The following is a 23,419-nucleotide window of genomic DNA, read 5'->3' on the forward strand; positions in this document are numbered from 1 at the left end:
AAACTCCCTCAACTCAGCTTTTGATTCTTTTCCAGCACCATGGATAGATAGACAGACAGACAATATCTTGTCAGATAGACAAGACAAAAGAAAATGCTTTTGTAGAAGTCAATGGAATATGTTTGGTACCAGAATGGAAAAAAAAAAACCCAACCCAAACAAACAGAAGAGCTAGCACCAGTCAGTCATGTACCAGTACAAGCTAGAATGCCAGGACAATTTCACAGCACTTGCCTGCTTGTGCAGAATATCAAGAGTTTCTTGAATCCTTCTGATGAAATTCATAGCTGAGTAGTGATCCTGATAGAAGAGAAGAGATTACTGCTAAATGGAGACACAAGGCATTTTGGTTGGGAGGCTGGAGAATCACATTAATTCACTTCCTTTTCTGCCATACAACACTGTGGTCAGTAGAATGTTCTTGCTTCTTTCTAAAGACCAGGGATTTTAAACATATCAGTTAACCTAAAATGTAGAAAGACTCAGTGAAATTTTGGATTTTGATTAAACCTTGTTGAGTAGCAGTACATTTAACCCAAATCCACTGGGTCCTTCATGGAAAGACACAGAAAGGAACCCAATCTGAATGCATGCTGAACAGCATAAACCAAGCAGCCATAGGTGTGCTCACAGCCAGCTGATAAGCTCTCATAAAACTAGGTGAAATCATTGCTAGTCAAGGTCATAGCTATAAACAAAGCTGTACAACTTGGCAGCAGCAGCAAAGATGCCTAGTGAGGCTCCTGCAGAAGCAGCAAATTTCTCAAGCACAAGGGGTTGCAGGAGAATTGAAAATGCTCACAAGAAGTTAGCATATTAAAGGCAAGAAAGTAAGAGCTGGCAGAGAAAGGTGGCCTCTCCCTGCCACCTACCCACTCAACTCCCATGATCTCCTTATGGCAGCCCTGAAGGCTTCTCCACAATCCAGAGAAGCATAAAATTCAAATGATATTGAGCACTGCAGCAACTTCCCTCATACATACCTCACCTGTTCCTAGCACCTCCCTACAGTGTGAGTTATGGGTTGATGACAATTGTAGGATTGGACTAGTGGTAGTTCAAAGCAGTATAATTCTCTCTTGGATGTCTAAAGAGGCCATGCTAGCAGCAGAGCAGTTACCGTATCAGAGGAGTGAAGCTTTTCTTCCCTTCCATTTTTTGCTCATGGTCAAAAGACAGTAGCAAAGACAGTGGTTCTTACCCCGGAGTAAGCCAGAGAGAACACAACCATACTCTGTTGCTGGTAACCATTTTTATATCAGGGCACTGTCAGCAACAACCACCATCAAAACATACAGCAGCACATATAACTCATGCTATTTCTGTGAAGGCTCTAAGGATTCATGGATTTCCCTTGACGTGTTTCTACACTGACATCACAGTCCCACTACAGTTTCAGTTAACCGGTTCTACTACTCACAGGGTCTTTGCAATAGTTGCACAGATCGTTGCCTCCAATATGCACCGTTATGAGCTTCCAGTCAGCACTGAAGTCAATTCTCTGCGCAACAAAGAAGAAAGTAACGAGCCTGAATTACTTTGACGTTGTGATATGCACATCGTATCGTTGCAGGTGGACCTATCATGTGATGCAACACCTGTTTCTTTTCATGCTGTAAGATTAAAGGAATCCCAGGCAACTTACAGGATCAGTTTTCATTAGTCTCAGGAGATTTCTTGCTTGGGCTGGTAAGTGCCTGTGAAGAAGGACAACTAGTGAGTGAAAGAAACACCCTTATGGAGAGATCAACATTAACGGTCTTCAGACACCTTAAATCAAATTGTCAGATATCGGAAGGGTTGGGTGATGAGACAGTACAGTCCTCATGTTGCCGTGATCAAATTACACTTTCACATCTTTGCAGAAAGTCAACATCAAATTGAACTTGAATACTGGTTTTACTCAAGTTCAGTAATTAATCTGGAACCATAAGTTTAGCTTCTATTACAGTGCTTAGCACCTAAAACAGCTGAAAAGCCAGACACAGCAACATGTTTGTAAGCAGACGGCCTGTTTAGAACTAGGCTGCTATCAATCTATTCCTCGTGGACTAAAACAACAAGGGAATCCCAAGTCCCAATATTTAACTGACCTCTTGAGCAACATTTGCGCATAAACCACAGGTCACCCCCCTGCAAAGCTGAAATGTTTCAGAGTTCACTGCGTACACCTCCCCCATTTCTGTAGCCTGCACTCAGAGTCAATACTTAATTTTCCATTATGTAAAACAGCTCTGTGCACACTACCTTTCCAGGGTAATTAAAAACCCAAGAAACTTTCAAGATTACTCAGACAAGTTAAGATGACAGCCTCGCTGTTTTCCAATAGCCAGGTGAGCGCTCACTCTCTCTTTTTTGTATATATACGTATACATACACATACATATGTGCCATGAATGTTGAGTTACCTAGGCTGAACACTTCAACCTTGTTTGACTGCCCTGACACGTTGATCCTCAAATATGCATAGAAAAGAGAATGTGGTTGGAAAGCTTTGGCCTTCCAGGCAGCTCTGTAGTATGGCATGAGCTGCATCTCCCTCCAGGCTCTTGTTAGAAACACTTCACTGACTGTCTATCATTTCTGGAAGCATATCAGCTGACATTAATAAGCATCGCACTTGTTTTGTATGGTAGCCAGAGCTTAGCTCTCCTTTGCAATGCTGTGTTTACTGCAGGAACAGGAGATACCTCTCACCACCCTCCTCCAACTGAATACTGATCTAACACTAACATAAGAGTATTTACTGGGGAATGAGCCCTGTCATACATCTACTTGTGACACAGACACTGTATGCATGCAATAGTTCTGTTCACCGTTACCCTTGTCCAATGTCATAACCTACTTATTCATATCCCAAAGCTATCACAAGCCACAAGTGGTCACAGTTTCTTTCTGTTCTTACTGTGGAACCCCCTAATCTAGGGCATTGACTTCAATATTGATCTGAGGAAAACACCACTTATTGAGCTGACAGTCTGCAACACCTTTGATTTCTCATGCAGTCACTGAAGTGCTGATGCATCCTGAGCCAATGCAGCCAGTAAGATCTAACAACATCTTGAATGAAGCAGTGCCCGCAATCACCTGTCCTTGAACTGCAGTTTCCGCCAAATTTTGATCTTGATCAACAGAAACAGTTTTCTAATGGGAAATACAGACATTCACAGTTCCTGTCACCTGTTCTTTTTTCTCAGTCTTAAATTCTTAACCTCCTTTTTTTCCACGTGAAATCAGAGATATCAGCCAGGCTCTGCTTCAGCAACATGCTTCAGATCTATCCTTAACTCCAGCATGTACATAAGCACTTTGGCAATGAATGCAGATAGGCTTAGGAACATTTTGCTGAATGAGACCTGCATTGCTACATTGCCATCAAGTTCACTAAAGAGCTCTTCAAAGCAGCCACTGATTTCATTTTAAGAAAGCCTTACACCTGGTTTCCAAAAGCTGGTGAGGGTGCAGAACTACCTGATTTCAGAAAGGTCCCAGCACCTCTGGAAAGCAGTTTCCAGATTAGCATCCAAAAGTGAGACAGGCCAGGTAACGATTCTGAAATACCAGCATTAGCTGGTGGACTCTTTTTGCCCTCTGAATCATAGGAAAATGGATATTTTTGGCTGATGAAGAATAAATGCTGGATGGCCTCATCATTCCAAGGCCAAATACCTAAAAGCAGGAGAAACATTTCCTTATGTTGTAATATATTTCAAGATTCAACTAGGATACATTCATCTTCTCAGATGCATCAAGAGCCACAATGTGACAGAACAGAACCCCAAAAGAAGTATCTCAAAGGTCAGGGATATTAGTGTAGTAGTTTACAGGACTTTACTTTTGCACACCTTTCTACAGAGAGTTATGAGACAGAGAAACAACAGAAGACTAGCAGAAATCTGGGACAATTGTTGTCTGCATCTCCTTGCTGAACGTTTACAAAACACGGTTGCAGAACATAGATAGCTCCACTTTACCACGTTTATCCAGCCCAGCTGCTTGCATGGGAAGAGAGAAGACTAATTGGTATAGATGAAGTAGACAACTTTTCATTAGACTAACATCCATCAACTCATTTCAAACAACTAACATAACTATTTAATAGTAATGCCTTGGTTGCTACTGATACAAACTGCTTTAAGTCATATTGGTGAGTGAAGAGATTGTGTATCCTGTTTCAAGTCCTCTCACCACTCCAAAAAGCCTGTTTAGGATTTAACTGATATAAAATACAAGGCAGGCACCTATGTCATTCTTTCCTATAACAAGCAAAAGCTGAAGCTAATCTGGATATATGCTGCATATAGAAGTATGTTAATAAATTCTCATTAATGCCTGAATCAGAGCCATAATCCTTGCATGTTTCACTGACATACACAGATACATTCAGTCATCACTAGGAAACAAAATCCCTTCTCTCAGGTATGGGAGGCTGTAGGATCTATCAGGGCACCTAGCAGACTATTTCTGTCAGGAAATCCACGTATTTACTGAGGTCACTAGTATGAGTCAGAAGTTACTCAAGGCCCATAGGGGAGCAATAAAAATACCTGATAAATCCTAACTATCTTTGCCTAAATACAGCAAACTCAAACACCTCACTTAGCTTCTGAACTTCACTTCCAAGACCTCTTTGGGAACTAAGAGGAATTTTTCTTTAAACAAAGAAATTAAGGTCTGGGTAATATCAACTGGCATGGTCTGCCAGAACCTGTGCACAAACTATGACTGAATTCCAGCAGCCATCTGTTTTGTTAATTAAACAGCACTGACTCTTTCAATAAGAAGCCAGGGATTTCTAGGATAAGCAGTATAGAAAAGCTCTACTCATGCAGCCTCCCAGGTGTGACTAAAAGCAAAGAGCCAAATTCAGATGACTGCAAGACATTAAAATCCCTAGGTCCGCAATGCACCAAAACCCATATATGACCATCAGCAATTCTCCTTTCTTCAGATTCCAGACTGTGGCTGGTTTTTTCCCCTCTCTCTTGACCACTCTTGCTTGCTTATCCAGAAGCCTGAGGCCAGAATTATGGAAGATTTCATCTAGTTGTTCTCCTAGTATCTCTTTACCAATTCACTACATGCTCATTTTCCGAAAACATCCATGGTCTCAGAAATTTATTGACAGATAAACAGATAAATGAATAGATGTTGAAGAGGAAGAGTAGAAACCACCACCACCCAACAGTTTCTGCCAGTTTCTTGTTTGCGGATTTCATAACCAGGACTGTTGGCTTCATTTGAAAGTGCAGCTATGAAATAAGCCCATACATTTAAGAGGTTTTGAGCCAATTTTCAACTCCAACTAGACTGGTTTTGCTTGCTCTTCAGAGCAAGTTGTGACAGCACATGAGACAGTTGAAAGGGAATTAGATGAAGCATGCATCACCTGCAAATGTAAAACAGAAGGCTACGTACTCAGCCTGTGCTCCAGGAACTGCCTGGTTAAGGAATGCATTTGAATCATTCTCACTCCCGGTGCCGGTCGAATAGCCCACGATCGTAACATTGAACTCTTGAAAGATGTCTGAAAAAGAAAGATGGCAACAAAGGGAAAATGCCTACGTCTGCTCCCTGCCTACAGGGACTAGTACACAGCAGCACTGCCACAGTTTTGCTCTCTGACAGCACAGCACAGCTGCTGCAGCCTCCACTCAACTAGTTACATCCACCAGCCAGTGGCGAGAGGGACCACTAGCTGGCAGCAACTCAGACAGCAACGTGCTTGCTGTGCCCTGCACTGTCACCGGCGGGTAAGATGAGTGGAATTGAGGACTACTGTGTGCAGTTCTCTCTCATGTTGTAGTGGTTAAAGCCTAAAGTAAAATCCTCAGTCATATGATGGTGACTTTATGAAGCGAGCCTGACGGGGGCTTCAGCCCAGCAGGAGCTCGTTTTCAGCTAGAGGATCTGGGTCTAGTTGACAGCTGTGCAAAATCTCATACTACTGACAAATATGAAGAAGAAAGCCTCAGATGCATGGTTCTGATGAAATCCCACCACGTTCTCCATTACGTCCATAGTAGTTTCCAAAAGGAAGTTGACAGAGTAATTCACAGCTGATAGTTTACAATGTGACCATTTTCACTATAAAAGCTACTTTAATCTCAAAGACTGAATTTAACCACATTGTAATGAAGGCTTTGTCAAATGTAATAGCAGCCAGTGAATCAATTAATTGCTTATTCTAATTATATTCTTGTTACATTCTGCTTATAATAAATGGGCAACACACAGAGGACAGTTTACTGGCCCTCTTCAAATGGAAGTTTATTATTACAGCTGATCCACACTGAAACTCCAGCGGCTTTACCTTGACAATAGACCTAGCTATGGGAAGTTGCATGTTTCAGTGAAGAGAAAGTTAAAATTATTCCCTTCAGGTTACACGTATGAGTAGTCAGCTTTATTTACCAAAGAGGTCTAACTCTATGCAAACATCTCTTTTTGGAAAAAGCTGTGGTGGAATATTTATTAAAAGCAAATGTTAATTGCATCACAAGCATGGACATAGCAAACTTATTTAGAAATTCAAATAACACTCACCAAGCAGCTGAGAAGGGAGAGGAAAAACAAAGGAAGGGAATTTCTAGCTGCTTCTCAGCTTCACTGATGAAGCCAGCTTTTTATTCATTAGTCCTAGGATATTGTTTCTTTGAAAGGTAGTTCTTGTCAATTACTCTAAAACAGCTTTGAGATACTTAAGAGCTCTCCGTAAACATATCAGAAATCAGCCCATTCCCTCTCTTCAGTCTTGCCAATTAGATCTAGCAAAGCATTTACTTACTAGGTAGCGTTGTCACGTTCTCTAATGACGCATCTCCTCCAATACTAAAATGAGAAAGAGAAATCCCAGTCACTCATCTCTTAGCTGGACACAGACAATAAGCAAAGTGAAAACCTACCACACATCATGAGAAAAAGCGAAGGGCGATTAATTCAGTAACTATCAATCTAGCAGATTACGTAGAGAGGACAGGAGTGGAAGTGCTATTGGGGAGAATGGTTGAGGTTTCAGTGGTAAAGATGCTTGCCAGAAGGATTTAATGATCTTGCAGCTGTATGGGGGTATAGTCAATCACTATGAAATGGCAGAAAAATGTCTGAGACAGCTACATACTCGAATGATCGAGCCCTAAAGTACTGCAGATTAGAAGGTCGACTCTGAGGCTAGTTCCAGCCTCATGAAGCCACCCTAAGGCAGCACCTTAGGGTGTTGCAGCCAGCCAGCCCTGGGTGACAAGAGAGCTGCAGCAGCGTTGTCTCAGTCTCTTCTCCTGCTTCCTGCACAGGGGTATGTTCTCTCCAGCTTTTCAGTTGGTGGGACACACTGAGGCCACACTCCAGCTTATGGAGAGGCGTTAGGGCAGCACACAACTGCTTCACTCAATATCAACCGAGCTACATTGTCACACCAAAAAAATTTAGTCTTTTACGACTGTGCTGCATGTGGTAAAAGTTCTCCAGTTAAACAAACGGTTTTCCATGGTGCTACAAAAAGTTCAGAAATAGCAAGCTTTGAGAAGTTGTCCCAAAAGCAACCAGTTCTGACTTGTTTGTTCCAGTGATTCTTCTCCAATTTTGTAGATTTCCAACTTGCCATCCCACCAAAAAAAATATAAATTGTCAGAAGCAGCCAAAGATGAAAGCATGAGAGAAGTCAAAAGGCTAGCTTAAAATCCATTGCTGAAAACATTTTCTGTGAAGCCTCCTTTATGACAAATCATGGATCTTGATACAGCTTCACAAGAAATGCTAGCCTGAGAAACAACTTTTTTTTCAGCTTCCTGACAGCTGAAAGCCCCAAAACGTGTGGAAGAGAGTAATATTCTTTACAGGAGAGGATACACATCTCCTCATCACCTTGGCTGAAGACTTACCTCCAAGACAGTCCTCGGTATTCAGTGTCCAAATCCAGGAGATTATCTGAAGCAATTCCGGTACCAGCCTGGACGTTATTTTTCATTACCCAAATGAAATTGAAGCACAATTACTAACACAATAGTCATTCATACACAGTAATTTTATTTACGTTTGAATGCATCTCTTCAAAAGCTTTAGAAGGCATCTGGCTTTTCCCCAACCTTCCTCCTGAAGAATGCATCAATAGCCTTCATAATTATTTATGAGCATCATATTGTATATGACGCACAAAATATATGATGGAGCCATGGAACAAAGGCTTTCTTCTCATGGGTCTAGGTGAGCTGAATAACTCCTTTACGGTTGCATTACTCAAGAATGATGAAAACGTCTCAAACAAACACAAAACTTTTTGGCTAATGATAAGAAACACTATATGAACTCAACAGAGAAAAACATATCTCAGAAAGAAGCACCATAATACCTTTACACTGATTTGAAAAGTATTGTGCTAAATGGAGAGACTTTTAGTAGTACTACAGGAAGGAGGAAAGCACTCTCTACACTTACCCTGAAGAAAAAGGCAAGCTAGCAACTACATCCCTCCTAAAACAGCACCAGGATTCAGAAGCAGAGTGCCTGCCAGCCGTGATACTATAGTTCTATGCTAAATTTGGGTACGGGGTAGTACTTCAGTACAGCACAAGACCAGGCAGACCATTTGCTACTACTTCAGATTAGACTACAATACTAGATTTTTCTCCTATGTATTAGCTTTATTGAATTAATGGAAGACTGGTGTTCAGAGTAACTATGCATGGGCCAAGTGCAGCTCTGAGACAGCAATGCACCACTGCACTTTCTATGAAAGCAGATTTTATTCTCAGTTCCTACAGACTATACTTAGAAGCAGAAACACCTGCAGGGTCCTGGATATTATAATATGGCAACCACAGCTATATACAGAATATCTGTCATTTGTCAATATTGCAGGTTTGCATTCAAATGCTTCTATTTATTTCAGTAGCCTCCTGTGTGTAGGAGTTTTAGCAACATGCCTTCCAGAGAGTTGTAAAGGCTTCATGGTTCGTACACACGATGTCTTTGTTGTTAAGGCTCTCAGATTCAGAGAAACCTATGTTCCAATTACGTCTTTCTGCCCAGTGTTTCCTTTGAGCTGGCTGTAGAATTTCAGCCTTTGACCAGTATGAAAATATTAGGCAGAAAGGCATAATTGGAATATAGGATGTCTGGATCTTGAGACATATTCCTTCTAGGCTACCAAAGATAATCATCCTCAGCAAGAACTACATCTTGATAAAGAAATTAGCTATGAGTTAAAACAGGCACAATAAAAAGACCGAATATCTTCTAAAATGGATAAAGTCAGAGGGCTCTCACCCCTGTACATCCTTATCTCATTAATGCTAAAATGAATAAAATGCTATTATCCAACATCCCTTAGTCACACTGTGTTCCTGAAAGAACCAAGGCAAAAGAACAGGTTCACCAGCCCGTTCCTATTCAGAAAAACTTTGAAAAACACAGTAACCTGAGGCTTGTGCTATGTCCCATTAATTTCAACAGCATCTGATCTCTTCTGTCTCCAATTCAGCAAACTATTTAAGCACCTCCTTAAAGGATTTGGCTGGTTTTTTTGCCTGAGTTCAAAAGCATGTGAATATGTGTGTAGGGGGAACAGAGTGCTGGAGAACTGACACCTGCTTTCTTGTTCTAGCTGCTAGATCTATTATCATCCATGAATGAATGGATCTTTGCTTCTAGGTACAACAGCTATTTCCCCTCCACCGGAGCAGGCACATGTTTGTAGTTTTACCAAGAGAACAGTAAAAACACCATCTTCTTACCGTCAAAGAATCCCCAAGGGCTGCTATAATTTTCACATCAGCTGGCTTTAGGGAATGCACTGTAAAGGAAAGAGATGCAGCTGAACCTGGATAGGAAATAGCTATTGTTTTTCACCACTGTATATGTGAAACATGCCATTGTGCATTCTGATGCTCAGACATGTTGTTTTTGCAATACCAGCTGATAAAACAGGAGCTCTCTCCAGCTCATCACATGTGGTTGTAGCAGCAGCATATGCGTATTATTCAGCATCTCAATGGTTAACATTGCTCCTTGCTCTTCTGTGTTTTCAGTAGCAAATAACAGTAAGTTGCAAACAATATCCAGCACCAAGATGAAGGTAAAACAATGCAGTATTAGACAAAGCAGGAACAGCATATTAAAGCTATAAGAAGGCAGAGAAGGACTAAAGAGAAGACAATATGAGGTTATTTGAAAAACTGAATACTGCTATATCCTAGACTAACATGCGTGAAGCTGGATTTCCAGTTTCCTTCCCCAAGATTTAGGTGGTATCACTTATAGGCTATGTCAGCACACAGATTTGGATTTTATCATGAGGTATTTTGAAGTTCTCCACTGGCAGTGAGTTAAGTGGAGCTACTTAGTCAGAATGTTACCTTGAGTGACAGTATGGCTTTGTATCTATTAAGCAGCTGCTGAAAAACATGACATCTTTTCTGGGCAGTATTTTTCACAGTCCAGCAGTCATTTCAGCAAAAATAAAAACTCATCTTGAAGGACAGTTGAAAGTAATTCAGCCTCTTAACACAAAATAGGCAAGACTACCTGAAGTTGCAGGAGGGGAGGATGGAGACCTGTCCTCGCATAGCAGCTGGCTTCCATAATTCTAAAGAGAAGAAGAAAGCTGAATACCATTTGGCTAGGAAATATAGTCCGTAGTAACTAGGATCTTCCTCATAGAGGCCAGGTGGATAAACCAAAGCCGGTTTAGCATGTAATTAACCAGACAGGTCTTGGTTGCTCAATTCAATAGTCATATTCAGTATTGCTCGGATTAGAGTAGCATCCTGTACCGATAACCGTGCTGTCTGAGCATGTGTTCTTACGGGTGTTTCTGGATACATTTTGCCTAACTCAGGGAATGCTTTCCTGTTCCCTGCCATGCACTCAGCCTCCCTAACCCCTTTGGCCAAAGACTGATTTCACCTGTGGTGCAGAGCATGACTCATCTGGTTACCATACAGGAGCAGATGCAGCAGAGTAACAGTGAGATGGTGATGTTGACACTTACTGGAGTTTGGTTAGGGTATGTGTAATTACTGTTCTTATATGTCCTCAGGAATGGCTCAGCCTACAAAACAAGGTAATCGGAGTCAGTGAAAAGCATCAGAAGAATACATGGAGATTTCCATTCCCCAACCTTCAGTTCTCAGATGTCTGTAGATGATTAGCAACTTGAAGCAAATGAATCCCAGGGATTAAAAAAAGAAAGAAAGAAATGGCACTTTTAAAACTCATACAATAACAGTGTAAACCTGGGGCACTATTTTTGCACAGCCAGAACTTACAGAACACGCTTGAGACCCTGCTGTGTGTGATTAACAGGAAGCTTGTGGTCCCACTGGAAGGTAGTCCCAGTGACCTCTGCAGAGCTGTGCTGACTGGCGCCATCGTTGCTCTGTTTCCCCCACTGAAGCTCTGTCATTCAGTGTGGATACTTGATGGTCTTGACCAGGTAGGCCAAGCAACCTTCCCTTGTGTTTCAGCCAACCGTGATGTGTGGCTGTGAGTAAGCTTACTCCTAGGATGAGCTTGCCCTCCATCTCATGGGGGAGCATTCATACTGCTACCGGTGGCAGTGGCACAGACTATGCAGGGAAGAGTCAGACCCCTCTTACAGAGACAGCGCTCCAGGCTCACGCAGACTCCCAGCCACCGCCAGCACCTCTACACAAACACAGATACCCTTGTAACTTACCTCACTTGGACATTTGAGAACAATCTTATCTTCTATTTGCTGATTATCTGTCTTCTCCCCTAAGGGTTCCAGCTGGGGGAAAAAGGGGGCAGCGCAGAGAAGAATGAGTAAGTATCAGAGAGCAATGGGTAACACTGCTACCAGACACTGGAAACCACCTCTGCAGCACAGCAAGACAACTGCCGTGCACTGCACCCGTGCTGGTGGCTGCCTCCACGCACTGCTGCTTTGCGTGCTGAAGAGGCTAATTCCCATACACCATGAACATGGCCTGATGATCAATGTGCCAGGCAGGCATCATCTCCCTGAGAGAAGTCCAACACCCCCAGCCTTAACATACCCTGAGGTTTACTGGTTTGATATGACTGGTTTAACAGCTCAGGTGACCTTTCTTCACATGATCCCTCTTCCTTTGTAAATGCTTTTAGGTCCAGAAGACATAGGGCTAGCTACATAGTAGCTCCCTGGGGTTTTTTTGGCTGCCAAGGGCAGGATGGAGCAGACAAGGAGCGACCAATACAACCTTTAAAAATCTTACCATGTTGTTCCACAAAGCACGAGCAGCCTGGGAATGACACTTCTGGCTGAAGTGGAAACAGTCTGGGGCAAAATATGAACTGTCCGGCAACCCTTCCTAGAGGACGAGACAGACGCTGTCACAGAGGCAGTAAATGTGCAACAAGCTGTGCCTTATCCCCTCTCTCTTCCAGTGAGGTATCCCAGCCGACTTCAAAATGAAGTAGCTGCAAAGGCCTCTGAGGCCAAGAGAATTAAACCGGGCCAGAGAATGCTAGTAACTCAGAACTAAGAAGCCTTTTAAAGCTTTTTTAATATAGGATTTCCAAAGTAATAAGGAATACAGACCACTATGACTCTGGGTACAGAATACCTGGGAACAGGTATCGATTGTATTCTTTATTTCCCCTGAGATTCACACACACTAGTCTTTTGAAGCACGTGGGTTTTCGTACTAAAAGTCATTTACCAAAGTACTGGAAGGGACTTTGTGATACATGGGCGATATAGGGTGAGTGCTCCCTGGTGAAGACTTTGAACTAAAAATCTACTGCATTGTTGTCTGATTGCAGTGGAGTGGACTCAGTGCCCAAAATCGTGTCTTCAAGGTCTGTATTCCTGTTGCCCATTATCTCCAAGTTATTCCATAAGCATTTTTTGCAATTTTGGATGTTAACTCAACTGAATACAATAATTAGGGCAGAAAACTGCTGGTCACATTTACAGCCAAGACAACTTTTCAAAGTCAGTGGAATTGCACCAGAATTTAATGTAGGGGTGGGTTTTTTGGTTGTTTTTACCTGTGTTTTTGGCATGTTCACATTCATCAGAAATGGCTGTATAACCACTGTGAAATCATCTGTAGTGTCATACCTTCCGCTCTCCACTAACTGGCGGGTTCTCTCCTAAAGAGTCCAAGAAAACTTGTCACTGTTCCTTCTTTTATGTTCAGCTCATCGAGTCTCTCTGTCCATTTACATCTCACCCAGGGGTTCCCCCTCCCTAGTGCAGAGGCGCGGCCATGGTTTCCAGCTCGCGCCAGGCAGCCGACACAGCTGTCTTTTTGAGACGTGCGTCCTGGGCTTCTTTGCAGAGAGGCAGCCTGACTGACATGGACAGGCAACCTGCTCAGTAATTAGATTTTCTGTCAAAAAGATGTTCTTCCAGAACCACCAAAGCGTTTTTGGTTTGGCTGACAGCCCATGCCTGAAGTTTGTTCCCGAGTTATCATGTTCTTTGTCTTAATCTGATCTCCAACGAGATAAGTGATCAAAAAACTGCTGGCTCTCTGACATACTCTACTTTATATGGCTCCTTAACAGTTTTTTTTCCTCATCTGTTTTGTTGTTTTAGTGAATCAGAGTTGTAAAGATCTTGAGCCTACTCTCATCCCACCCTCACCTTTTTTTTTTTTTTTAAATCACAACTACAAATATGCCATTAAAATGAGTGGAAACTGTCCCCCACCTCCAAATGTTAGCCCCCTGTGGTCCCTTGATCAACAGGAGGATGACATTAAACCTGTAACAAATGCCACATGTCTTACCTGATACCTTCTGTTAAAGTAGACCAACTTCTTGAACGCATTGGAATTGTCCTCAGGGTTTATGACACAAGGGCACAGGAAACTGTGGGATGAGAGCATGGCACTGAGATCTGCTCCTCTTTTTTCCCCTGTTCCCAAGCTGACAAGCTGCAGGGTTAAAAGCTTCTCTGAGCAGGATTTCTCTGAAAGGCTGCTCAGTGGGAGCATTAGCTCTCACCTCTGAGTTTCTACACAGCCCTGATTCTTGAGGTACAAAAAACCGTACTGGGTGCCCATGGCAAGGTTTTGGCAGCAGGAGTGACTTCTGTGAGGAAAGTCCAGAGCTGCCTGTGCTGGACACAGCTGGTTCCAGACAGCTTCAATGGACCCACCACAGGGCACAGCTGAGCCTGTCAGCCAAGGTGGTGGTGCCTCTGTTTAAGAAAGGGCAGAAAACACCAGAGAGGGAGTGGAGGAGAGAACAACAGCGGGAATGAGGAAGAGGTGTTCTGTGGCAGAGCAGGCAGTTCCCTGAAGGGACAGCAGCCTGTGGATGAGCCCACGCCGGAGCAGGCACACATCTGAAGGACTCAAGCCAGAGCACAGGACAAGAGTGGGAAGGAAGGAGCAGCAGAGAAGTACCGCTACATCCAGACCCTGACCCCCTGCGTCACCCATGCCTCACTGAAGGGACTGAGGGTACCTTGTGGCAGTAACAAGGTGGGAGGGAGAGGTGCTTGGAGTGAAGTTGAGCCTGGGAATTAGGGAGGATAGGTGCTTTAAGTGTTTAACTTTTTTGTTTGTTCATTTCCCAATACCGGAATCAGTAATTAAATATTTATGCTAATGGACAATAAATTCAGTTAAGTTCCCTGAGTCAAATCTGTTTTGCCTGCAGTGGTACTTGGTAAGTGATTTCCCTGTCTTTATTTTGACCCATGAGTTTTCTTGCTCACGTTCCTCTTGTTTTCTCCCCAGTGCTGCTGGGGTGGAGTGAATGAGCAGCTGCGAGGGTGCTTGGCTGCCACCTGGGACCAACCCACCAAAAACACTGTTCATATGTACACCTGCGCAATGTGGTTTGCTTCAGCAGAACTATGCAAGCATCCTTCAAAACAGAGTAACCGCAAATTCACTCTAATCAACTGAGAGGGTCACAAGTTGCAGGATGTTTCACATGGAGGATGGTAGGGCACAAAAACAGATGCCAAGATTGATGCTGGAATCTGCATCCTTAGAGACCCATTCCAACATGAGCTATTTTAAGTTTCTGTGAATTCATCCTGGCCACCTTGATATCCCTCCCTGAAATTTTGATCCTTCTAGCACATGATTTTTTTTCTTCTGATGCTCCCCCTTCCTGGGCACACCTCATTATAACTTGAGAAACCCAAATGAGAGAAAGGACTCCTTTCAAAAATCCAGCCATGTGATCATACTAAAGCATCCCTGAGAGAGCTCTTAGAGAAATACCTCCTATAGAGATGCAGTTGATATCTATAAAGTATACACAGATCTCTACCTCCAAACTTGTCTTAATGCAGAGCAACTAACAAAACAAGATTTTACTTCTGCAGTACATCTATATGAAAGGCAATACAAACCTAAATTGTATTTTCAGAAGTGTTTCAGTAACATAAACAAGGCAAAATTAGCGGAGACTTAATCTCTTCTTAGGTTATTTGCTACTCTCAGAATAAAAGAAAAAAAAAAAAGAGGAAAAAAAAAGAGAGACAAGCTTTCAAGATCAAAAGCCTCCTTCAGGTCCTTCTTCAAATCAGTAGCATGATATTTATTATCCCACACAGGGTCTGCTTAGTACCCTGTAAACTTGTCTTACTGCCAGACAGGCAAATGTTAAATTCAACATGGTATCTGAAATGATGGGAAAAGGTTACAGGTATCTTGAGATAATCTAATCTTAAAGGCTCCACTAACTATCCTTGTCCAATGATTACGGTCTTGAGTTATAAGTGCACTCTAGCCAGTGACCTTTGTTAAAAAGAAAAACTACAACTCGTTATCGGAAGCGCCAGCACCCTGAGTTTAAAAGTTAATTTTCCACTGACAGCCACCAGAAAGCCCTTAAATCAGAGCAAGAGGGTTGCATCTGTGTTCCTCCTGTAAAACCACCTTTTTTCATGGGGCCCTTCAGGTGTCCGCACTTCCCCTGTCAGCAGCTGCAGAGTCCCTCGTGGCTGATGGATTCAAAGCAGATGTTTTAGCGAGGCAGCTGGGTACGGTAGACCCTCTAGTTCTCCTGTGACTCTGGCCTCCAAGCTAACTCTTACAGTCCATGCTGATGGTAGCCGATACCAGCTCCTTGGCCCAAGCAGCAGGAGGAGCAATGCCTCCTACATTCACAGGACAAGGTTATTCTGCCTGTCTGTCCAGAAAAGCAGAGATTTGCTTTTCTGCAACCAAGCAAGTCCTGCCAGGAGCAAGTCTGGGGGGACACGCTGGACCCTACCTGAGTCACCAGAAGCTCACTGAAGTGCAGACCTGCCACCTCAGTGGTGGATTCACGGTGACCTGGGAGGATTATTGAGCCATGAGGCAACAGGTAGCATGATTAAGCATCCCAGACATCTACTTGAGAGACTAATTAACAATAAAACTAATAATCAGCAATGAGATTACAGAGATTGGAAACTACAGAAGCAAGAGGGAGAGTTTTAAGACTGCAGAAAGGTAAATCTGTAAAGAAAGCTAGATTAAAGCGATCAACTAAGAAAAGCTTGTGTCTTAATCTCTTCTCTGTCTTCGCCCAAAGAGTGCACAGCTGAGCTCTTTCTGCTCTGGCTTGAGCTCCCTTGCAGAGTAAGTGATGAGTCATTAAAATGGCACCTCCACAAAAAGTGGTAACAGCAGGGCTCAGATACAGAGACAGTGACTGACGGGTATTTCTAAATGCTGTGTTGAAATCAACACGAAGGTACATGTGCATACACAGAGGAAGGTGTTTGGTGGTCTGAAATACTAGAACCTTTTCCCTTTAAGAAAAAAGTTTCCCCGAGAAGACCTTGCAGCCTTCTGTGAGCAACAGCGAGAGCTGTAACATAAATCATCTTTGAACCTCATAAGCAGCTTTGGGCAGGTACTATTTTCTGATGCATGCAGCTCCCGGAGGCTTGCTATGGAAAGCACTGTCACCAGGTTCACAAATGCCCGTGGAACCTGTCAAAAGAATAAGCAAACCCATAGCCAATGCCCGCAGTAGAGAGTGCCATCTTTGCCCCTACACAGCCACAGCAGACCTCAGGTAGCAGCCTGCTGATTCAGGCAGCTTGCATTATTTATAACAGAGGTGTTCAAAGTACTTTCTCAGTAATTAATCCCCCACATGTATAATACTAAATTACAGCCCCTGCCTGCGCTGCCTAGTTCTAATTTAAATGCTGATGGCTGGTCACTTGAAAATGATGACTTCAAAAAGGTCCAAACAAGTTGTTACAGGTCTCAGCACGGCTCAGACACCTGCTAACTCTGAGAACTCTCATTATCCTCACCCTCATCTGGAATATCAGAATCTCTCTCCATGACCACAAAAAAATATACTGATTTGCAGTATAATGAATGAGCAAAGCATTTTCTAGCCATTGAATACCATATGTTTGTTCAAATTCATTACAATACTTTTTACGTTATTTGTCCACAGCGCATCAGCTAGAACCAAGCACATCCTTATTCCTTCGGTAAAATACTTCTCCAGCCCTTTCTGCCTCTCACAAAGATTTTCCTGCAAGCAAGCACCTCTGCATGCAGCAGTGCTCCACAGATGAAAGCAGGGAACTAAATTCTTAATCAATAATCAGTGACTGCTTTACAAACAGAACACAATTCCCACTCCCACGTACTAGAAAAGTTTGTTTTACCTCTCTGTGAAGTATGTCCAAAGCTGTTTGTAGATTGTAGGTGTAGTTTTCAGGAGAATAGTGTACCTGTTGAAACAAGAGGGTTGAATTCTATTGTCAATCAGTTTACTCAAGCAGGCACAACAGTGACTAGCTGGAGTCTCTCACAGCAGCATTCATGTTTCTAACTCTTAGGTCAAGAGTAACAGAGTCTTAGGCAAAACTGTCCTGTCTCTGCTTTTCTTCTTTCCCATCACAGCTGTCTCACTCACAAGATCCAGCGGCCACTGGATACCAGTGAGGGAGCAAATTCAGGGGGCATTATCAGACATCACAACATCCTCCATCCCCAGGCTTGCTCAGGCCAGTCTTAAAAGCACGGCTAACATCTCACTAACAGGGATCATCTTTGGGAGAGATCAGTTTGTGAAAAAGTAAGTTTGTTTCTGCTGTATGGAATATTAGCAACCTTACCTGCCACAAATAATAACTGGCAAAGCTTAGGCGTTTATCTGGGAATGAAATCACTTTACATACTTGCCTCTCAGCAGCAAAATTTCCCTGTTCTGTTTGGGTAGTTTAAACCCTCTAATTGAATTGTTTCAAGTAATCCAATTTTTATTTCTTCACTTGTGGAACTATTCAACAGTCAAATTTCGCTATGAGAAACGTCTGTCTTATTTTCAGCCTTAATTCTCTTTGATTTAATTTCAAGCAGAAGTTCATTGAGAGCCCCACTGGCCTACTCTACAAAACTAGGCAGCTCAGTTCCCTTATTCATTTCCTAAATCACAGCTCACCAAGAGCATTGTGGTTGGCACTATTTGTAGCTGTGCAACATAAACGAAGTATCACTGTGATCTTTGGATGCAGATGTGCTATCTCCTTGCCACCCACACTCATGAGCGACTGCCCATTTGTGTCTGGGTCAGGAGCAGAAGGTGGTAGGAATGGTTAATTTGCTCCTTCCTTGTGTTTTAACCATCTTATTTTGCCACTTTGCTGTTTTTCCTGATCTGACATTAGTCATGCAGAATTAAAATTATGTGCTCTGCTGCTTGTCAGTAGGTAAGACTCATCACTATGTGAGGAGTCTGCCACAGCCTTTCACCTCCTCTATACTCACACATAGCAAAGGCTATATACAGTATGTATATATATTATATATATACACAATATATACTATATTATATATAATTGCATCAGCATGAGCTGTGGGTAGAATCATTCCCATAGTACTGAAACTGGTAAGAGAACACCGAGTGAGACTTAGGAGTGTGACTGTGCACAAGGCAAAGAAGAGCAAAAACCCTTGACCTTTTATCTACCGGTGGTAAAGTGACTAGATAATGGAAAGTTATCTTAGTTAACAGCAAAACAATGTAGCCACAGTTATGTAATTTACAGGTGTTCTAAAGATAAAACTTCGTTTATCATGACATCAGGTTGAACAACCTGAAGGTCTCAGTACAGTTACATTCCAGAGCTGCACAAATAAGACCTACCTTATTTTGGTCCCACCCACTGAGTTCTGCCCTCTCACCCACTGCAATGTATAGAGACCCTCTGCCCAGGCTGGCCCAGTTCACGCTGCAGGCAGCAGGTGACTTACTGGATTCTTGCAGAATTTGCATAGGTCATTTCCTCCTATGAAAAGTGTTATGAGCTTCCAGTCAGTCTGTAAATTTATTCTCTGCACACAGAAGGAGATGGAATGAAAGTTATTAATTTAAAAACAAAAAAAAAAAAGAAAGGGGAGGGGAGGGGGGCAGGCAACATAATAAACACAAATTTAACATTTCTCAGGGTACCTGGCTATAGTTCTCTAAGCATCCACAACAAAAATGAATTTGTAGTCATGACTGAAGATGTAGAAACTACTAAGATCTAAATAAGGTTTACAATATCAGTAGTACCATGCAAAATTATTTGCTTCAGAAAACTATTGCTCAAAATCCATCTGTATGCTTTTCTTAGTAATATCTTGTGTATACACTGAGTGACTCCTCCTGCAGGTCTAGGAATGTATCTTCGTTGCAAAAATGACGGTATATGTTTTACTGTGTCATAAATAATGCAGCTATCCTGCTGGAAAACCCTGGAGGGCAATACATTTTGGTCTTGCTGTGAGAAAAACTGCAAAGAATAGAGGGGCAATATTAACTCTATCTAACAATACAGGTAAAAAGTTATAGCACTTTTTCCTCTGGAAGGATTTTGCAAAGGGCTAGCTAATGCAGGGTAATTATTCTTCAGTAAACACACACCTTCTTAGCTTTGAGGAAAAGTTCAGATATGCTTAGTACCGTGTGTAGCTGATATTGTACTCAATATCTTAATGCTTCAATTTCCATGCAAAACACCAAGAAAAGCAGCAATAGTATATCAGCCTCAAGTGGTTTAAAAACATCTATCTTCAAAGGCAGAAGGCAACGTATCCAACCTGGTAAAAACACTGTTCAGTAGTTTGGTCTCAAAACGTACTTATCCAAATTAAAAGAGGGGAAAATTTTCCTCCTGCACTAAAAAGGTGTTTTAAAAAGAAAAAAAGGAGCTCTTAAATCAAAGATATATGACCTATATGATATATGAACATTCTTTCTAGCTAGAAATAAGTTTATTAATTAAATAAAGAAGTTTATCAGTTAAATAAAAGGTATTTGCATTCATTTCTGCTGTGTGATGTTTCCAAGCCGATAAATATGACAGAATAGTACTTAGAAGCCTCGAATGGTTTGAATGAAAACGATCCAACCGCTTCATTGTTAGCTGCTATCCCTTTTAATCTCATTTCAGATACAGCCATCACAGTGAAATCTTGTTTATGGGAAAGTGAACCAAAAAGGAAGGTACTGCAAATATTTTTGCCAATATGTATTCACCAGAGTATTTATACTATAACACACAGTTATCTTCAAGGCTTTTTGGCTGCTTTCCAAATGCACAATTGGAAAGCCAAAATAATATCATGTAACTTAGGTCACTGATTGCATAGCACATTTGTCAAATTACAAATAGCAAACATACAAAACAATCGTTGAGGTGAAAATTATGCAAGCAATCCTCAGCCTAATATGTTTTACAGACCATTAATCAAATAATTCCTAACAACAAACGTGTAAGTCAAAAATCAGCTGATGACTAAGTGAAAGAAGAGACTGTTGTTTTTAAAGAAAACAAGTCCTCTCCTCACTTCACATGTTCACTCCACATGATTTGCCACTTGAAAAGCTTGCCCTCAACATCCTAGCACATATAATTACTGCTGGCAAAACCATGTGCTTACAAGACAGTTACTGGTACCACAGCAAAATCCTGGCAGATAAAAAGTTCTGTCATCTTACAGGGTGATGTAGGTTGGGAGGGGAAGCAACAGCACTGAATTTACCCGCCACTTGTGGTAAAAATGATAAGAAGAATACAATTAACTGGGTTTGACAGTAACTATCACATGCTGGTACGAATTCATTTAAGACAAAACTATAGATTATTTTGTACTGACTCACACTCTGCACTGGGGAATATTACACAGTACACTGCTGTACCGATAGCTTTAATGTTTGGCATCTGCTGTTGGTCTGTTAGAAACTAATGATGCCACATAACTTCATCTTTCTAAAGATATTAATGACATATCAAACTCACAGTATCATTCTTCATTCGGTCCACCAGTCTTCTAACCTGTGCAGGAACATCCCTAAAAAGAAAAGAAAAATAAAATCATAGAAGTAAAATAATAAAAATTAAAAAGGAACCCTGCATAGGCAGCAGGACAAAGAGGAAAGCTGATGAATGGACATTCCTCACATAATGGCTAAAAAAACCTGGGAAAGTCCAGTTTTCATTGAATGAGAGGTATGATACCTAAAAAAGGCTGTATTTTGAAACAGTGATGGGAAAAAAAGTGAGAAAACAATTAGCATCCAACAGGCACTTGACAACTTTGCAAACGCTGCATAGTTACACTTTTACAAACTATATAGAAAATACACTGTGCTACCACAAAATAATGTACTTTGTTCCTTCTCAACATCAGACAGATGCTATTGATACATGTATCACTGAAGCATCCATGCTTATATTAATGTTATTACACGGCCTCAAGCCACTGATGCATGTCTCATAAGAAGTGCTCCCAAGAGAGAAAGGTATGATATGAATTTCACTGAAGACTGAGCATAGTGGTCTCTAGGTAATTCCCGGCTCTGCCACAGACTGACCATAAGCAATTCACAATTTTCTCTGTCTTAGTTTCTCTAGATGAACTCTTGGCCCTACTGACAAGAGGGTTCGAATATACCTCCTATAAAATGGGGATTTTTTTTTCTCTGTCTCACAATAGGGATGGGAAGCTTTCCGACCAGGGCTTGTAAAGTGCTTTGTGCTTCTTGGTTGAAAATGCTCGAGAAAGCATTGCTTTTGCTGCTCATTTATTTGACATAGACTAGAAACAGTGCAAAGTCCCCATCACATTTCTTGGCCTTCATGCTAGAGGTGAGCTAAAGAAATATATTTGGGCTTGCCTATGAGCCTTATTGCACTCCTGCCAAAGTCCAGGGTTCAGGCCTATTTTAGCTAGAACTGAGTTTTAAAGAAAAATTAACTTTCTATTAAAATAAAAAGACTTTTCCTCTTACTCTGCACGATCCCCTGCCACAGCTTGGTTGAGTGCAGCATTATTTGTAGTCTCCTTTCCAATGCCAATGGAATACCCTATCAGGGATGGGTTGAACTCACGAAGAATGTCTGCAGAAAAAGACAGCACCGTAAAATGTTGCTTACTTCAGCAGGTAAGAAATGAGGTTATAAAGATTAGACCTTAGTAAAAGACCATTAAAAAGCTTTAAGAGATACCTATAAAAAAATTAACCTTTAAGTATGATAAACGTGGAGATTTGTCATCATACAACTACTTCCTTGCCTTCAAGATTTCTGAATTTCATGAATTCAGATATCTCATGACCTAACGTGATCATCTTGGCTAGCAATGCCATTTTGCCTGGTAAGTGAGGCTGAGTAACCCTATGCTCAGGCAGGAGACTCTCATGCCGTCATACAACTGCACATGGGTTGGAATCAAATCCTTTAGCCTGATTTCCCCAGATGTATTAATCCCAAAGACCTAAGATTCCCTTCTAGATCTCAGGTTACAAACCAGCCTTACAAACACCCCAGATCTAAAATGCCCTGACCTCTAAAAAGCATGTAAAATCTGATCTTGTAACATGATACTGCTCCCGCTTAAAACAACTTTCCCATACAGTCAAAATAGTTTCTTTAGGCTATGATCTAAGATCTTTGATTCATCTACCCCCAACACATTTTGGACAGAACTATAACCAACAGAAGAATACTGAAACAACAAACCCCTAGGAATTACAAAATACATAGTTAAGTCATGCACAGCAAATTACAGCCTCGTTGTTATGCAACTTTTACTTGGCACTGGACATTGAATACAAAGGGATTGGTTCTGTCATGCTACAAATTGTAAAGCTTTCTTCATGTCTTCTTTTATAATAATGGCTGTTTTAATAAACAGCTCCAGGTATTGATCAAGTTTACAGAAAAAGGCACTTACTTGCTAGTGTCGTGACTGTGCTTATGTTTTCATTTCCTCCAACACTAATAAAAAGAAAGAAGAAGAAAAAAATGTTCCAAGATATGATGGACTTGGTAAGGCAGCTCCCCCTTATGGGGTTTCTACACATGTACGCAGCACGTTCTCTGGTGGTTGTACTAAGTCAAAGCAAGCTCTTTGTGTGCATACCAATGGGGTCACAAAATCAGAGATTCTGTCATAATAATAATAATTATATTAAAAGCCCTGTACACTAGCTGCCCTTTCAA

General features: G+C 41.7%; 1 protein-coding gene across 1 annotated transcript in view; it reads right to left on the reverse strand.

Annotated features, from left to right (window-relative positions):
* The window catches only part of PLB1 (phospholipase B1), a 53,743-nt gene extending 32,514 nt beyond the window's left edge, over positions 1 to 21,229 (reverse strand). The window contains exons 1-17 of the mRNA XM_019473246.1: positions 21,215 to 21,229; positions 19,182 to 19,262; positions 17,591 to 17,656; positions 16,792 to 16,892; positions 13,737 to 13,818; positions 12,991 to 13,095; positions 12,213 to 12,308; positions 11,675 to 11,746; positions 10,988 to 11,047; positions 10,522 to 10,582; positions 9,732 to 9,790; positions 7,881 to 7,948; positions 6,788 to 6,831; positions 5,419 to 5,527; positions 1,646 to 1,697; positions 1,421 to 1,501; positions 235 to 300 (exon numbers count right to left, since the gene is read on the reverse strand). Coding sequence (XP_019328791.1) covers positions 235 to 300; positions 1,421 to 1,501; positions 1,646 to 1,697; positions 5,419 to 5,527; positions 6,788 to 6,831; positions 7,881 to 7,948; positions 9,732 to 9,790; positions 10,522 to 10,582; positions 10,988 to 11,047; positions 11,675 to 11,746; positions 12,213 to 12,308; positions 12,991 to 13,095; positions 13,737 to 13,818; positions 16,792 to 16,892; positions 17,591 to 17,656; positions 19,182 to 19,262; positions 21,215 to 21,229 — 1,218 coding nt within the window. The remainder of the gene's footprint in view (positions 1 to 234; positions 301 to 1,420; positions 1,502 to 1,645; positions 1,698 to 5,418; positions 5,528 to 6,787; positions 6,832 to 7,880; positions 7,949 to 9,731; positions 9,791 to 10,521; positions 10,583 to 10,987; positions 11,048 to 11,674; positions 11,747 to 12,212; positions 12,309 to 12,990; positions 13,096 to 13,736; positions 13,819 to 16,791; positions 16,893 to 17,590; positions 17,657 to 19,181; positions 19,263 to 21,214) is intronic.
* Positions 21,230 to 23,419: the final 2,190 nt, after the last annotated feature.

Source organism: Aptenodytes forsteri, unplaced genomic scaffold (genome assembly GCF_000699145.1).
Source record: "Aptenodytes forsteri isolate BGI_AS27 unplaced genomic scaffold, ASM69914v1 Scaffold309, whole genome shotgun sequence".
Classification (NCBI taxonomy): domain Eukaryota; kingdom Metazoa; phylum Chordata; class Aves; order Sphenisciformes; family Spheniscidae; genus Aptenodytes; species Aptenodytes forsteri.